Below are 18,753 nucleotides of genomic sequence, written 5' to 3'. Positions count from 1 at the left end.
AGTCATTTTAAATTTGTAGTTGTTTGGATTTCTGAACGCCTGAGCAGCAAACCTAAGCAACAGCTCCTTCGAACTTCATCTCCCAGGTGGCATTGCGAGCGGTCTGTTTCTAGGTGTCTAGCAACAGCTATCAGCCCAGACAGCCGGCGGCAACGGGAGCGGTATTTCTCGGTGTATCCTTCCACGATTATTCGCTGCCGGGTATTCATAATTATTAGTCGCTTGGCTGAAAGTAGTGGAAAAAACAACCCTGAGCCCTGCACAGAGATATGAGCGGCAGCGGGCGGCCCAGGACCAGCTCGTTTGCTGAGCCGCCAGGTGTGCCAGGAACCGCCGCTGCGTCCACCGGATCAGCCGCTGCCGTGGGGAGCAGCACAGGAAAGTCCGGGGTCCCGCAGGCCTCCGGCAGCAGCTCGTCGGGATGCTCGAACCTTAAGCTAGCCAGTAAGTTCTAATAAGCCAGCAGCTATTTGTCGGAGTCTGGCAGTCTGATGAATTGTATCCTGTGTTTGTTCTCTTTAAAATTACCTGCCAGTGTTCAGAGTCACATCCGAGAGGAAAGTCGTTATTGCTCCCCTGTAGTGGTAACCAACTTGCTAGCACGCTAACTAGCTCGCCTGCTAACGTTAGCCACTTGTTTTGTATGTTACTGTTAGTTCGCCGTCCGGCCGATGGATGTATTCAGCCGTACTGATGGCAGACTAAGCCGCTGGCTGATAACCACTATAACCCGGTGTAACGGCAGTTAAATTACTGAATAATCAAGCTGTATTAATGTGGAGTTGCTATGTGAGGATGTGTTTGATGCCACTGTGGTCAGTGTGAGTGAGCAGTAAAACGGTCTCTGTTGTTCTTTGTGGCCAAAGCTGGACTCAAATGCCTGAGCTTTTGAGTGCTGCATTCACGGTTCTGGGTTATTTATTTTCGGGGGGGGGTCTTTGAGAGCTACCTGTCTGGCCCACCTGGAGAAGGGTCAGGACAGGAAAGTTACCTTTTCACCAAGGTCACCTGTGGGGCACAGGCTTAGCAGCAGGTGGCCGACGCCTGGAGGATGCAAGTGATGCACAACCAGCACCAGAGCCTGGGCTGTCTGCTGGGATGCCAAGGAGTAGGTTTCCTCTGTCTGAGATGCAGTTATCGTATGGTCCTTTATCACCGTAGTGACAGGTGTGAGCAGAGTATCTGTGTGTGTGTGTGTGTGTGTTAATCCAAACCTTATCATCCATTAGCAGGCAGTGGTGTGTGACTTTGATATTAGAGTTCAAGTTGGGGTCATCTCCAGTTCAAGGCAGTATGACCCTTGTTTTCTCGCTCACCCTCAACAGCAGCAGGAGAGCAACACATTGCCTGAAGCCCTTAAAGCCCAAAATGTTGCCTTTTCGGCTGGTAAATGTACTGTTTTTGGGCGAGTGATGGATACGTTGTCAGGGTTTGGGAGTCTTGACGGCTATTTCAAGAGGCAGGATTAACCCAGTTAGCAAGATATTTGTGAGAGAGACTGATGTGATTTGACATTTTGAATTACTGGTAAAATTAAACTTGGACATGGAGCATTAAGGATGTTATGTTGCCATACCAACCAGTGATCTGTCATTATGAGCAACACTGGAAGATATTTGATGATGAAATACTTCCATTAAGTACTCTTGCTTTTATGAGCTACTCCTCCACCACTGCAAGTTCAGTCTTTTGCTCCACAATGTGGTGTCTTGGTACTTTTAGTCTGAAAAGTGAACTTTTGCTTTGCATTGCTAGTTTTTTGGTTACACAGCGTGAACCTAAACGTAAGGATAAAACTACCGATCAGCCACCTCATGAGCTAAAGTGGCTGGTAGATTGAAGTTTTTTTTTACCCACGTGCTCACTTGTAGAAGTAGTTAGTAGCAGTGGGCAGACACAGTGTGTGTATATATATATATATATATATATATATATATACACACAGTATGTGACACTTGCTTGCAGTATTGCAGCTGTTACAAACATCTCGAGGAGAAACACTGACAGGCCCAGACATGAACTAAAGAGATGCCTGTAATGACACCAGTATCAATTTGATGGCAGTTCTGCTGATATTTTCCACTGATTTTATTACACAGGAATATTTGCCTCTTTTTTTTTTTTTTTTTTCTACAGCAGTATAAATTAATTTTGTAAGCATATCAAATTAGCATTTCAGCTAGGGAATTGATGATGTCCTCAGGCGACACTCTTGGAGGCGGTCCACAAAACAGTGAACTGGTGTGTTCATAGAGTTTTAACATATTACAACCAAGGGGATTCGAAAACAGGGCTCACTGCCACAAATCAGATAATTTATTTCTGTATTATTCCAGTATAATTACCATGGCTGCTGAGACAGTGTCCAAGCAGTTGTTCCATTATTCACTGAGTGTGGAGCAGCTCCAGGGTTTGTCTGTGGATGACATCATCCCCACTGTATGTCTCTTCACTCTCCAACTCAGTGAGAAATGTTCAGATTCACAAGTTAAATCAAGCTATAAAATATAGAAAAACAATGTTATTTTAGTGGATTTTCCCTTTAACAGAGCCGCAACTGTGTGATGAACCATGGTTATCTTTTTGGGAAACTCTATAGAGATGGGTATGATAAAAAATTTTTTTATTTAAAAAGCATGTGACCGATGTGGGGATGGTGGCATCACAAGACTGTTTTTGTTCACAATTACTCTATGTAAATGTTATGTAAACCAGCTCTGAAGAAGTAGATGTGGTGTTGGATGCTGTTTTTTTGTGGTAGACTGTCACATGAGCACCGTAACTCTAAACAATAGTTACTTGATAGAAACCTCACACTTCCACCAGAGGTTCTCCCTATAGAGTACATGGCCTGGTTAGATTTTTGGGAAGATCTTGCTGCATTAAACTGCATATTAATAAGGTAAACTTAATTCTCTTGAAGCTACTTTCGCTTTAAGGATGTTGGAGTTCATTCAAGTACAGTGTGCTTTTTGTGTAGTAAGACAGTACATTGACATGAGGAAATCTGCTGGTTAATGCATTAGTGAGAATAGTTTGTGCAAATTCTTATATTTCACATTGCTGTTTAAGTTTAAAAACACTAAATAGTTAGCTATGGATGTCAAAGTTTAAATAATTGCATTTTTTTTTTAAGGGATTGTTTCCTCCTGGTGACTTGAGTTTCCTTCTGTGAATGTCAGGTGAATGACAGGAAGCAGACTGTGACACAGTTCACCACTGATATATAAACAGTGAACTCAGAAACAATGAAACAATGATAAAACAGACATACCGACAAAGTCAGAGTAAGGCAACGTGTTTATTATGATAGATTATTGACCTCATGGAAGTTGTTTTTCATACTGTAAAAAGTGAATGACAGTACCGACTGTCACATCAGCAAGAAACATGTAAGAGGAGGACCAACACAGACAGTTGGCATGAACGTATCCTTTAACCAGCTGTCCTACTTTTAACCTGGAGCCCCTGTGTGTGTGTTCATTCCTGTCCAGAGGGAGAACCCGGTCGTTGAGTTAGAGAACCCAGTGACCCGGTCACTCCGCAGGCCTCGCAGTCTCAGCTGTAACCGATATCGCCAGCGTGCCTATTGGATGACCACCACACTTTGGTGGCTGAGGACAGTTTACTGTGTGTGGGTGGATATGGACAAGAACACCAGGACGTGCAGTTCTGGCTGTAAGAGGGCCATATCAATAAGTGCATTGTCTTGTTTGGTAAACAAAGCATTAAGTATGAGGACATGGTCAGGGTGCCAGTAATACAGAACAAGGACAGCTAGATGGCAAAAAGGTTGTTGAGATTATTGTTTCTGAGTCGAGGTATACAAAGTTGTTTTTTTATAAATATGATTTTGCTTCGGCCTATGTGTTCTGCTGAAGCACCTCTGATTACTATACACAGCTTTGTGCTAAGGCTGCGTGCAGACAGTGAATAGCTTTGTGCTTTCCGTCCGGGTATCGGTGAGACGATAGCGTGAGCTGTACAGTGGGCTTCCCCCTGAAAGACTGTGTCAGCTGTGTAGCTGTGTCATTGTGCGCGGAGCAATGCAGGAGCAACGGCAAATCCAGTCTCAAAATGAGCACAAAACTAACTGTGATTGAGGTAGAGAAGGGTGGAAACAGAGGGCAGCAAACATCTCTTTAAATACTTAAATACTTTGCATATTTTATATCAGTTCTTAGTGTTTATGTAACTATTTAAAAAATATTCGTTTTGAAGAGGAAACGTTGTGAAAGTTTTGTTTATACTAGGTTTCATACATTCTGATCTCTTCATTTTTTTTTGTAAGGCCCAGAAAACACTATAGTAATAAAAAGCCTTCGGTATAAACACGATGACTAAATGAATAAATGTTTGTATATTCTATATATTGTGTGTGAGTGTGTATGAATGTTAGTTTCTGTTCGATGGACTTTACCATCACTGTGTGAATGTGTGTGAAAGGGTGAATGTGGCACGTAGTGTAAAAGCGCTTTGAGTGGTCGGAAGACTAGAAAGGCACTATACAAGTACAGGTCCATTTACCATTTACCATTGTATACTCCTGACAGTTTAATAAGCCACTATATAAGGGCCGGGTCATGCAGTACCGTGATATACTGTGAGACCGCCAGAATACAGTGATACAGTTTTTTTGTCATACCACCCAGCACTTATGTTGCACAAGGATTTCATAACTGAACTGTAAGCAGGACGCACACTTTTACTTTCTCTCTGTGTTTTTCACATCACAGATGATGAACAAAGGGATTACAACGTGAGTCTTATGCATAAAACACGAGACTCACGTAAGCTGGTCAGTTCAGCAGGTGGATTTTATTGAGTGTATTAAAATAAAAAAAGGAATTAAAAGCAGATGCATCGGTTTGATCCTGATTCAGGGACAGCCCTAGAGCACACACACACACAAATGTAGCTGCTAGTAATGGCAGCGTCCTGTTTATGAGATGATATGCGTATGAACCGTGAAGTCCATTTTGAAGACTTATCAAACACCAAGGCACTGCAAGAAGTTTTATTCTCCTTTCAGGCAGGATTTTATCCAACTTGTGAACGCTTCCATGGTATTTTTCCCTATGTCTCTGAGGTAAAAGTAAATTAGTAAAATTCTACACGCTACAAGTCATTAGACCTTATGTGTGCTCGTGCTCGTATGTGATTGACCCCTGCAGCGCGATGCCACTGGAGCATAAAACAAAAGAATCCATGTACGGGAGGCTTTTATTACTTAAAACAGTTTTATCAGGACAGAAAAAGTAGTTGGCCTATTTTTGGGTTCATTCCCAGTTTAATTAGTCACAGTGTATTGAGTATGAACTCTTACCATTTCTTTCTGTGTCTTTGGAGGCTTCTTAAAGTTGACATCCATTCACTTGACTGTCATTAACCTATATATTGAAACGGCTGGCGGAGAGTCGGCCCAGATGTTGAGGCTGGCCGCAGCAAGGGTTGATTGTCAGCGGCATTCTTTTGGTTACGTTGTGAAGCGGTTTCATATTATTACTTCTTGTAAAAAACGGAGCCAGAGGGGCCGTAGCCAATTTTAATCCTTTTTATAACATCACACATTTTAGCACAATAAAGCAATTAACAGATTACCTGCTATGACTCATAACTACTGTGTTCTACTTCACATTGAAATATAGGGGGATTAAAAAAAAATAGGCTTTTGATGTCTCTATTCTTACCCAGGCTACGCTGACTGAACCGTATGACTGAATCATAACCCTGTCATTTATGTCACCCTGTTCCTGCTTGTTTCCTAGGAGACAGTGGGAAGGTGACGACAGTTGTGGCCACACCAGGTCAGGGACCGGACCGCCCACAGGAAGTCTCTTACACCGACATCAAGGTGAGCAAGGAATTAAAACCAAGACCCGACAGTGTCACCATTAGAGTCTCTGTCCTTTTTTATATGTAGAAATACAACTTCACATACACTCCTCTGCTACTATAACTTAAACTATCATCTCACTGCATTCAATGACTGCAGTATATCTGGCTTGATATGGTTGTTGATCAGTACCAGTGGCTCTGTAAGTGTTTTGCCAGGTGCTGACATTTCTGGCTTTAAAGGCTCACGTTATAGCCTACTTTCTGTTAGCTATCTTGCTTGTGTCTGATCTGAAAATGTGACATAATTGTGTCAGTTACAGGCTAATGAAATAACACGAGATGAGATCGCTGTTACAGTGAACTAGAGACTCGTTGCAGCTCCTTCTGGTGGTTTCCTTTTATCACTTCTAAGATTCCTTAATGTCTCTGTAATAATGTTTAAACATACATTTATCACGAGTTCTATCTCAAAGTCAATAGTCTTATGATACCTGCTTATCAGAAATATTGTCACTTTTCCAATGTCTGCTGCTCTTGAAGGTTATAAAAGTGTAATAAAAATCTCTACTGAGTCTACTTGTTTTAAAAGTTTCAATAATCTTGAGGATAAAACTGTTCTATCATAAATCATATATCAATGTGCATAATTACTATTGTAGTTATAATTACACAGTTGTACTACTGGATTTACTACAACACATGCACTAATTTTTTTTACTGGCTTGATTAATTCAATACCTGAACTCACTCAATTATTTTAAGATCAGTATCTGCCAATGCATTTCTTGATTTCTCAGTTTTCTCTATTTATCGTTATAAAATGTCGGGTAATGGTATAAAATGTCCACCACAGTTTCTCTGTGCCCAAGGTGACGTCTTCAACGTTTGTTGTTTTGTTTAGTCTAAAACCCAAAGATATTTAATTTATAATCATAGAAGGAGAATCCAAATAGAAACTGGAGCATGTGAAGTTTGGGCATTTTTAAAAATGTTTATTTATTTATTTATTATTGTGTTATACCGAGGTCCATTCAAACAATATAAACAGTCATTCTCATGAAACATACTGTAGCAGCCATATCTCTCCTGTGAAGCACAGTTCAGGGTTCCCACACATCCTGTAAAAGACTAGTTTTTGAGAATCTGGTTTGATTAATACGATCAAATGTCCTGGAAACTTCGGATTTGTATTTTAGTCAATGCTTTGGCCAAATTAATGTTGGTTAGAGGGGGGGTTAAGCATAGACCTTCCCTGGCTGTGCTCCGGTGAACACGGCTCTTAGGAAAACACAGGAAAGGACAGACTCTTCCCCCAAAACCAATATCACTATTTGCTACTGACCTACTTTACACAGGTTGCACTAGTCTAGACACTGAAAATGAGCAGAAACTGGAAAGTTGTGTCAGAGGTTATTTAACATTGTGTAACCCTGTGTTTAACCTTCTGTTGTTGTAGCTGAACTGACACAGATAAGCTCAAATTGTTTGTTAGATCAGCAGCCAGACACCAAAGTAACCCTTACAAATCTTCTTGGACTTCACCCGATGAACTGTCATGGATTTCTTTAGCCGGTGTCTGACTCTTTCCTCTTTTGTGAAAACCTTGCAGGTGATTGGCAATGGGTCATTTGGTGTGGTGTACCAAGCTCGCCTCATCGACAGCCAGGAGATGGTGGCCATTAAGAAGGTTCTGCAGGATAAGAGGTTTAAGGTATGGCTCTAATATAGACATTTCTCCACATCATTTCTTATCTGTTGTGATCTAAAGTTGTTCTAAGAGTCAGACCTTGTCTCCCATGTGTTTTCTTTGAAAGTTTTTTTCATGCTTGGTTTCTCCTCTAAATTTCCCACCTGCACTCTCATGTTTTCTTGTCCTCACAGAATCGGGAACTACAGATCATGAGGAAGCTGGATCACTGCAACATTGTCAGACTACGTTACTTCTTCTACTCTAGTGGCGAGAAGGTACAGCTCATGTTTCTCATGTTTCTTTTTTTTTTCCTTATTTGTTATTGCAGAAAAATCCAGTGTGGTCAAACCAACTTTTGCTAAGTCACTGTATTCACACACCCTTATCTCACAGTAGCATAGTTTCACGAGATTACAGAGGAAATGGTGTATACCCATAAGAGATAGGATTACTCACATGCAGAGTAAAAAGAAATACCCCGAACCTAAAAAAGGGAAGCAACCCATTTCTTGCACTGACAGATTTAGAAACACTTCTAAGTATAATGTTGCAGAAGTAAGTAACTGGAAACAAGGTTCTGTGTATGTGTTTAATAAAAAACAAACAAACAAAAAAAGAGATTCGGCTTGTGAACCAACAGTCATAGCAGGCAGCTTTTTCTGTGCATCAACACTGCTCACTCACTCATCAAATGACTGGCTTCCTGTAAGAACCTCTATTAGATCATGCATATTTTAAACACACTCTGATCTCTTTCTCTCTGTCCTGTGCTGTACAGAAAGATGAAGTGTATCTCAACCTGGTGCTGGACTTTGTCCCTGAGACGGTGTACAGGGTTGCCAGGCATTTTAACAAGGCGAAGAGCATCATTCCTATCATATATGTGAAGGTGATTCTTTTTCCTACTAAGACATTTATGTGTTCTTTTAACTGTTTGTTTTGTTCATTTTTCAACATTTACTTTATGCTGACCAAAGAAATACTTAGATTACTAAATCTAAAATGTTAATTTCCTACAACTTGTTACAAGAGAGCATCTTTAGTCCATCAATTTGACACTCTAACACATTAATACAAAGCACGGTATTATTATTATTTCATAACCATGTTGTCTTTTTGTTTTTTTCCATTTTATTGTCATTGAGAGCTTATTATGTGTTGTTGTTTTATTGGGACCTCCTCAGGTGTACATGTACCAGTTGTTTCGCAGTCTGGCTTACATCCATTCCCAGGGTGTGTGTCACAGAGACATCAAGCCTCAGAACCTGCTTGTCGACCCAGAAACTGCCATCCTCAAGCTGTGTGACTTTGGCAGGTGAGCTGCATCAACAGATGGTTTTCTCAAACACAGAGATCAAGAATTTAAAGTCTCCCTCCAGTCAAAAATAGGTTTTTCTTTTTGTTCCTGCAGTTGAATGTTTGAGCTTCACTCTGCAGAGTTTGACACTAGAAGGGTGTTTTCACATGTATGAACTGCCGAAAGTGGAAAGTTTCTCTGTGCTCACTGAAAATCTAATTTTAAGGGGAGGGGCATATATGCATGTTTTGTAACAATCAATCCTGGTACAGTCTGCAACTTTTACATACACATTACAAGTGGGATGTAGAAACCTGAAGCCACCCGTGCACAAATACTGAGAACAGACTTTATAGTGAAGTAGGAAACATCTTGTATCCAGGAAAACTTCACAAAATTTGAAAAGATTCTGGTATTTTTAATGTAGTAAAAGGAGTAGATGCCTTTTTAAGAATTTTATTGTGGAAATTCTGCTACTTTTTTGGCAGAAAAAACATGTAAGACACATATTTTTCTTCCAAGCAGACTATTTAAAAACATGTCTGGAGGTGATCTTTACAACTGCAAAATCAAGCAGAGAACAGAATTGATCTGTTTCTATTCTCCAACGTGATATTCAGCTGGTGTGACTCTGCAGATAACATGTTACCTACCTCTTAATGTTTATTTTGTGTGGTGGATGCTTTCACACTGTCAGGTTAAAAATGCCTGTCGTGGGCGCCCAGATAGGGTTAGGGCTTCCTGTCACTCTTCAGCTGTCACTATCGGTTAAAGGCAATAAAAGCCCTCCAAAAAAATTTAATATATTTTTAAAAAAAATGTCTGTAATCAGTTGTGAAAGGAATAACAATAAACCCCACAACTGTTAATGACCATTTGCTCCACAATAGTTCACACTTTTCATCCCCTGACCTACACTCGAACTCCAGTCATTCTTTGTTATCATTTAATTTGATTTCTTGTGTTTCCCCAGCGCCAAACAGCTGGTCCGCGGTGAACCCAACGTGTCGTATATCTGCTCACGATATTATCGCGCCCCTGAGCTAATTTTTGGTGCCACAGACTACACGGCAAACATTGACATCTGGTCAGCAGGCTGCGTCCTGGCTGAGCTGCTGCTCGGACAGCCCATATTCCCCGGTGACAGTGGGGTGGACCAACTAGTAGAGATTATCAAGGTGAGTGTGTTAATCAGGTATCTATGTGCTGCTGAAATGTTTGGGTTTCTTGTCTATTGCTGAACTGATTTTAGGGCCACTTCCTGTTCCTGATTTTCATAAGGAGATTGTGTTTTAAGATATTAACTTTGGTTGTGCTTGTGGGTGTGCTCCCTCTTTATGTTGTATTGATGTATCATAAAAGACTGCTGGAATAATCGCAGTCAGTCACACACCTGGCCTGTTTGTCTGCAGAATACTACTCATACTCCTACATATATTTTCAGGTGCTGGGAACCCCAACAAGGGAACAAATCCGAGAGATGAACCCCAACTACACAGAATTCAAGTTCCCTCAGATTAAAGCCCATCCATGGACCAAGGTAAGTAAATACAGAGTTAATCTGTGTGTCAAAATCCTGGAATTGAGGAATTCTGTGGAAAAAATGTTGAGAGTTGCTTGTATGATGTATGAAGTTGTTCTAAAATCAATGTTTATTACTATTATTTTACTTACTAAGTTTTATGACATTCTGCATATGGTATATGAGGCTTATCTTGTATATTTATATATGGATGAACTCTGCAAATGTTTTAAATTTCTATATACATACCCAAAACATTAATCTATTAAGGTATTTGTTCCAAAAAGTGCCATACATTGCAGCAGTGTATCAGAACAAAAGAAGAGAATACCTGTGGATGTGTTGCTGCCCACGCGGTCTATTTAAATCTGGGAGTTGAAGTGCTTTAGTGTCCTCCTTCTGAAAGTCGATTAACCCTGACACCTTAAGAGTACAGAAACAACGTAAAACCAAGGGAAGTGGCCCTTTAGAGTTTACTACTAAGCGGATATCTTCCTACTCCAAAAACTGCTTTTTTTAGATGGAGAGCACCTCCTATAAGGGGTTTTAACTGACAGTTACACATGTTTTCTTTGTGTTTTCTTCCTGTTTGATGTTCCCATCCGTTAGCTTTTTCCATACACTATATTTTTAGTTCACTTATTTTGCTATATTTTAGATTTGTGTATGCTGGGCCACTCAGACATTGCTTCTGGGCCATATGTGGCCTGCAAGCCGCCAATTGAATAGGCCGGTTCTACATTTAACATTTAGAGTGTCATAGTAGATAATGAATACCCACACAGTTGTACATTGTAGCTTGAAGGAAAATCTGCCTTTCTGCATATCAATGATACTCAGTGCTTTTGTCTTGGAAAACCTTATTGATTATTTAGAAATCTTCTAGAGTGGATGTGATTTTTGGATATTTGTACTTAAATTTCTTTCTTTCTTTCTTCCTCAGGTGTTTAAACCTCGCACCCCTCCAGAAGCCATTGCTCTCTGCTCCCGGCTGCTGGAGTACACGCCAGCTTCCCGGCTTTCCCCACTAGAGGCCTGTTCGCATGCCTTTTTCGATGAGCTGCGCCAGCCCAACACACGACTGCCCAGCGGCCGAGATTTGCCGATGCTCTTCAACTTCAGCCCCACAGGTACGTGCAGATTCAACCACGCTTAGCTTAAGGGTTTTAGTTTAATTACAACGCCACCTTCATCTTTCCAAGAAACTTTTTTTTATTATTATTTAGGGAGGAGAAGTCAGATTTCCATCTGTTTTGCCTTTGTTGAAGTTATCCTCAATGGATCACCATCTGTTTAGCTAAATACAATCAGTTGGTGTTCCTTGGTTTGGTTTGGGCCAACGCTGTGACCTCAAAGGAGGTGCAATCAATGCAGCGTACACTATCCCTTTGTTGTGTGAGACTGTCCTTTTTGATATATGACTCATCATTAAATAAAAACTCCCTCTTTTATTTTCTGCAGAGCTGTCAATCCAGCCCCAGCTGAACTCAACCCTCATTCCTCCTCACGCTCGCTCTCATACAGCTGCTTCCGCCCACGGTGGGAAGCTCTTATGTTTCTCTTCTTATGATTCCATTGTAAATGTCAGTTTTATGATTTTGTGGTGGCAGAAGAGCTTTACCGTGTATGAACACCATTTTAACACCTTTTTTTTTTTTTTTTTTTTACATTTTGTTATTATGTAGTCACATTAGCTACTGAGTGAAATAATTTGACAGCAAAAGTGTTTGTCTATTTTATCTATTTCAACTGGTGAGGCATTGTGTCTAAATGGCTCATTTTTAGTTTTGGTTCTGATAGTTCTGCAGGATTATTCTGGGTTGGGAAAGTCATAATGAACAATCATTTGCAATGCTTTTTTCCCCATGTGATAACCCTGTTCTGTGGATTGGAAATATGTACAACAGAGCCCATCAGTCTAAGAATACACTGCACATCTGAAGGCTTTTCTTTCATAAAAGTGACATACTTCTATTAAAGGTCCAGTGTGTAGGATTTTGTGGCATCTAGTGGTGTAGTTGTAGATTGCACAGGCTGATTCTAAGCAGTGATTCATATATTGAGGTGATTATACACTAATGAAAACATACCTATGAATATTATATTGCATTTCTAACAATAACTCCTCCTAAATGTTACACACTGGACCTTTTTAAAGAGTAATTTGCGTTACCTTAAGGCTAATACTGTGTCATGTATAATACCTTGCTGTCAGGTCCTTTTGTGTAGTGGACTGTTATTTACACTCACTGTTCCTTTGGTTTCCTATTCTGTCTTTCAGATGGTACCGGTTCAGATTCATCCCAACACAGTTCAGTACCAGGATCTCTTAACAGCATCTAAAGCAGCCTCTCACCTGCCTGCCTGCCTGCCAGCCTCACCCTTACCTCAGACACACACACACACACACACACACCTCTCTCACTCTCTCTCTGTCTCTCTCTCTCTCTCTCTCTGTCTCTCTACTGCTTTCCTCCATGCTGCTTGCTCTCCTCTTAGATGATCTGTTTTTGTACAGTAAATGCATTGAACAAACAAACATTAGTTCTTTAGCTGCCAGGGTTGAAACTACAGCAGGAGATTGTTACACACACAGAGTTTCGCTGCTGCTCGGGTGGTATGTGAAGGTTCAATAGTGGGGGCTGGTCCTCTGTAATATAACCTTTTTTTAAATCAACATTTTTTTTTTCTTCTTTATATTTGTGTTTATTTATTTGACTAATTGAAAGCATCATGTGATCACACAATGTTTTATCTCTTTTTTCAAGTCAGAATATTTTTTTATATTCAGTGTTTTTGCATCCCTGTTAGTAAGGGGTGGCCTGTACACTGCCTGACCAAGATCAGAACTGGCCCCTAAATAGGTCATCAGGGTAAAAGGAATTTTATTCCACTCAGGACGGGAGAGCGGATGCAGGGACTAATAAATTCCCAATTCCTCCAGCCTCATTATTTTAACAATCCAGCCTGATGTTTTTAAATTATTGTTTATTTATCTACTTATGTAGAGTAGAAAATCTCATCAGTACCCTGTAGCAGTTATCAGTGTTGGGTCGGAGGTGTATTGGATTGCCCCTTACATGACTCATGTTCAGTGGTTGCATTTATACAGACTGGACTGGAGATATCCACCGCGTCTCCTATCCATCTGTTTATTTCCTGTTCTAGAGAGTTTTGTCTGGCAAAAGAGTGAAATATTCCTCTAGGAAACAGTTCCCCTACCTGTTCACACTTCTATATAAATATGGGTAAGATAAATCACAGATTTTCAGCTTTTATTGTTTTTTTTTTTTTTTTCAACTAAGGAGGGCAGAGGTGTTATTTTGTTGGAAAGACAATTATGTCAAACATCCAGAAGAATACTTCTTGACTCCTGCTCTTGTTCACCTCAAAATTTCACTTAGGTGTGTAAATTTCAGTTGTGAAGAAAGTGTGAATGTGGTGTTCAGCCAAAGCGGAGGAGATACTCATCGAAAAAAAAAAAATTAGCATTTTGAAGTGAGTAAACAAATTAGAACCATAATAGTGCAACTAAATGTACATGTGTGGAGGCTGCACAGTGTGCTGCTTGTTCTCTGTCCTGCAAACTGTTCAATTGATGATTAAATGAAAACCAGCAGTGCTCTGGATACCACTGTCCTAAATCATTACAGCAGTAGCTCCCTGTAATCCCTTACATGGGATACTGACGGTTGTCTAATAAACTGGAGGTTGATCGTTAATCTGCATCACAACATCAGTGCTTCTTAAAGAAATTGTTTCCAGACTTTGTTTATGTGAAAATAACCAAATTTACGCCCCCTTTGAACCGCCTATAAATGACAGCCTTCACTAGTTTCACTTGTGCCAGGCGGTGGCGGTGGCGGTTCACTGTGGAGGAAACAGTTCAGAAATGTCTTTAAAGGCGTGTTCCACTAAAATTGGCTGGAATGTCATTATTTTAATTAAACCAAAAAAAAGTAAACATTTTTGTGTTGTTTTTCATTTTGAGCTTTCAAAACAGGAAACAACTTTAATTGAGCCATTTAAGAGGATGTAAGCATGATGTCTTTGTTTTAACAAATCATTTTAAAGCTTTAAAAAGTATTTAAACATAGTAAATGTGGTAATTTATGGCTCCTCTTTACAACTTCCTGTGGTCTTCCTGTTAGGCCTGTTGACATGTATTGATACAGAATACAATAGAGTGCTTTTGCCAGCCTGATTCATTATTTTATTTTATTTTAGTCTAGAATATTATAAACGTGTCTCTCTAAAACCTGTATGATCCCTTGGAAATTATTAGCAGATTAAACACGGATGCTATCTAATCAAAAAGTCCCTTTTGGTGGAATTCCCCTTTAGTTCAAAGGCCATTGCTGTGCTGGTGTTAATGTAGAAAAGTGGGTTTTTGAGATTGAATGGTGGTCCACCTGAAGAATACTGGGGCTCTGATTTTAATGTTTTATTAAACCTGATGGGAGGGTTCTTCATCTTCATGTAAATTTATTTATCTATTTGTTTTTGGATGAGAGTTTGATGCCAAATAGGGCTTTGAAATGGTGTCACAGCGTCTTTAGCAAACTGTACTCGGCGTCAGTGGTAATTAAAGAAACGCTCTCTCCTGAAGAAGCTTCGTAGAAACAAATTAACTCTGACATTTGCTTCAGGTCTTTAGTGCTGTACGCAGAAACAAAGCATGAGGGAGATTAATGAAAAAGGCTTAATGTGAATAGTAGTTGATCAAGTACCTGTTCTGTGCTCTTGTACTTCTATCTCTCTGAGGACCGATTCGACTTTTACCCCGTAAGAGTGAAAAAAGAGGCTTGGTCAAAGTTAGAATTAGGTTATGGTCATGGGTCAGAGAATGTATTATCACACTCACGACATCCTCTCACATATAGAAGTACAAATGTGTGTGTGTGTGTGTCTTACCATATTCCAACCTGCAGTATGAACAGCCAGTGTTTTAGGGATTAGAGCAGTCAATAATACAGATTTTTAGTAAGCAGTGAAGACCACTTGAAAGTTTGTAGTATAGTATATTTGATACTATTGTACCATGCCTCCACCTGCTGTTTTTACCTGCAGCCATCTCTGTTTCTTTTCTTTTTTCTTTTTTTTTTTAAATATAAGTGAAGAGCTGTGATGCTTTTTGAATTCCACCACTGGACACATTCACATTGATTTCATATGAGGAGAGTGGAGAGCATTTTTCAACCTCTGTCCCTCCATGGTTTTCCCTCCCAGCTGCTTGTATGGGTTTCAGACTGCTAAGCTCCCAGTCCTGTGGGTTACTGCCGGCCACATTCTGCTTTTCTTTGCTGTAAAGAGTCCAACCGGCATGTTTGATTACCTCTGCGGGGTGCCTCACACTCAGAGCTGTCAGACTTTCTGTGGCAATGAAAAGGTGTGTGGAGAAAAAAAAACAAAAGCTGCACCCAGCTATAGGAATCAAACATGGCTGATTTTTCTCTTCCCCAATCTCAGAAGCCCCCCCCCTCTCCTTCCCTTACTGCACGTGTAAATATCACTGATTTTTATTTTCCTCTTTTTACTTTTTATTACAGAGTTGTTTATATCTTATTTCCCTCATCCTGTCGATGAAGCAGTCTTAGTTTGGGCATTTTTTGTAAATAAGTTTCTTTTTTCACAATTCAAAAGTGTAAATAGTGCAAAGGAAAAAAAAAAAAAAATCAGCCTACTCCTCATGTTTGTTGATGATCTTTCTCTCTCTTTCTCTGACTCGTAGTCAAGTGAAAATTGTAAAGTAGCTGTTAATATCGTTACTCAGCCTAACAGGGAGGACTCAGCGGTCTTGTGGGGGACCACCGGACTGAATGAATATTTCACAGGTTCTGTTCCAAAATGCGTGAAACCTCTCTAGAACCGAATTGACTGAGGCGTGTCATGTTTGCCCGTTTGAGCCACGTGGCAGCGGCATCTTGAATCTGGCCCCCACAGTGTTCTCTCCAACCTGCCCGTCTACTGTTGATCTACACAGTATAATAAATGCATAATGTTTAAAACAGTGATGTTTGTTTTGCTTCTTCACCATGATAAAATTAAAAAAGAGCAGTTTTTTGTTTTTCAGTAAAGCACCTTAATGGAAGTAACAAACTCAAACATTTAGAGGGTGCAGATTCTCCACAAGAGGGAGCTATTCAATCATTATACATTTTTACCTGTGCCAATCATAGTGAAACATGTTCAGGATGCTTTTTCAACTTCATTCTGTTTCCTTTTGTCCTCCTATAATCTCCCATTTTATTCTACAGTGATCACAGGAAACACAATCACACTAAGATGCTGAAAACTAAAGTCTTTAAACTGTTAAATTTAAAGCTCAACACCCCAAAAGCAGCAGCTATAGAAAACAAAAGGCCCCAATTAGAGACTTGGATCAGACTGCAGAGGCCTAGAAGCATCATTTATCTCTATCTCCACCCCAGTAGCTGATCTTTCTCTATTACAAACCAATGTTGCAGCAATTTTATCATATTTCATGCAGCTCCCTCTGGAGCCATAAAGGGTTTATACAACTTGTTTTCCTCGTGCGCAGTAGAACTCCCCCAAAACCTTTAAACAGACTTTCGTGTGTACAATTGTTGCAGTTTCTTGCCCGTAGTTGGCGCCAGTGAGACTGGAACTTCAGGTTTTTTGTGTCTTTCTTTTTCTTCCACATACTTGATTGTTCTCGTTTTTGGAACAGAACTTTGTTTGTGTGTCGTGATAGATTGCAATATATTATTACTGTGCAGTATTGAGAAAAATGACGCTGGCATTTCCACAGACGGTGTGATGTCTGACTCAAGAGATCTCAAAAGGGTATAGTTGGACTAGAAATCCCATTATGGTGTCCAGCTAGTACTTAACACGGGCATTTTGTATTATGTGCTGGACGGTATTCAGAATTGCTGCTAATGATCACAATATGGCAGAAACAGACATTTGTGTTGAGACTGCAGACAGAGCCATCTATCAGCTCTGTGTGTGTGTGCGTGTGTGTGTGTGTTTGTGGTCAGGCAACGTGCAGAAATGTTGCTCCGCTTGACCGACAGTTTCAAGCAAACTGAATCTCAGAAATTGTAGTTTTCTTTGTGTTTTTAAATTCTCCAAAAAACTCAGTTGTGTGTTAATATTACCCTCCCTTATTCTAACCGAGGGAGGTCTCTGCATCTCTTAATATGTAACTTTTATTTAATTTTTGTACTCCAATGCTGTTCGGTGTGGTGTCATTCTGTCCTGGTGGACTGATTTGTTGGAGTGACGGAGATAGAGAGAGAGAGAGAGAAAGAAACACAAACCTGTTTGTCTCTGTTCTGTGTGTGTATGATATGGACTCATTTACTGTAATAAAGTGATGAAACTGTGTTTACTTTGTGTGCAGTTCTTCTCTTTTGAAACTGTAGTACTTATTCCTTTTAGGCTCAACTCCAGTGGGCATCCTTCAAACAGGCCCTCGGTTTGTGGTTAAAAGTACAGAAACCAACAAACCTATCTTTCTGGGATGAGTTGGCTCATTTCTGTGAACAGATCCAATCACATGTTCATTTGACCAAAACCTGTGTTCCCCCTGTTGATTTATTTTCCCAGAATCTGACTTAATAAATCATTGTAAATTTTGACCTCTGAGGTCGTAAATAAAGACTTTGTCACGTCTCCTCAGTTTAAAGGCTGACCAATTGGGAATATTCTTTTCCTACTTGCTTGATGCTCAGAATGAAGTTGACAGGGTTTAGTCTATTAAAACAGATATAAATCAGCTCCAGTGAGACGGAGGTTCAACTGAAAGGTTTAACTACTCAATATGCACATATTCTTTCTCTCATTTTCCAAATTCATCAAAGCTGTCAAACAACAGCAAAGACTAAGAAAACAAAAATACAATAGAATTAGACTATTGCAGACTCCTGATGTTGACAAAGTTTAGATATTTTAATGACAGAACAAGCCAGTCATATTGCAGTGGACGCCTTATATGTTAGATATATGGCTGTTTACTGTAAGTTGTTATTAGCACATAGCAAAGAAAAGTCCAGAACAATTTAACAGATTATAAACCCCTAAAATACACAATACTTGAATTTTGCTGAATACCCAAAAAACATCATCCTCTATTCCATACCTTAAGTATTTGCAGTCTTTTACAGACTATAAATACCCTTTCAGTTCCAAGTATAAAATATTACAATGCTGGAATCATTATTCAGCAAATAAAAGTGGTTTCTCTTAAGTCTCAAGAGTCTGGTTTGGTGCATTTTTTTATCAAGTCTAGTCAGATCAACTGTAGTCATACAGCTGGTGTTTTTTTTTGGAGGCTATAAAGTCTATCCCTTACACATATATAAACTGTCAATGATCTATCCACGCTAACAACTACCAACTATAAATGTACATAGCTGCTTCCCTCTACTGCTCAGTTTC

At 39.8% G+C, this 18,753-nt stretch overlaps 1 protein-coding gene across 2 annotated transcripts; it reads left to right on the top strand.

The window, feature by feature from the left end:
• Positions 1-103: 103 nt before the first annotated feature.
• LOC127358430 (glycogen synthase kinase-3 alpha) lies at positions 104-17,700 on the top strand. 2 transcript variants are annotated; one of them, XM_051391527.1, is made up of 11 exons: positions 105-444; positions 5,769-5,854; positions 7,448-7,549; positions 7,720-7,803; positions 8,307-8,417; positions 8,713-8,843; positions 9,799-10,003; positions 10,270-10,365; positions 11,291-11,477; positions 11,809-11,886; positions 12,629-17,700. In XM_051391527.1, exons 1-11 carry the CDS (start codon positions 270-272, stop codon positions 12,688-12,690), a joined length of 1,317 nt encoding a protein of 438 aa, XP_051247487.1. In that variant the 5' UTR covers positions 105-269; the 3' UTR covers positions 12,691-17,700. The 2 variants fall into 2 exon arrangements, with proteins under 2 accessions (XP_051247488.1, XP_051247487.1); XM_051391528.1 differs by lacking the exon at positions 11,809-11,886 and having other exon boundaries at positions 104-444.
• Positions 17,701-18,753: the final 1,053 nt, after the last annotated feature.

This window comes from Dicentrarchus labrax, unplaced genomic scaffold (assembly GCF_905237075.1).
Source record: "Dicentrarchus labrax unplaced genomic scaffold, dlabrax2021, whole genome shotgun sequence".
NCBI lineage: Eukaryota > Metazoa > Chordata > Actinopteri > Moronidae > Dicentrarchus > Dicentrarchus labrax.
This window is presented reverse-complemented; position numbering and strand designations above follow the sequence as displayed.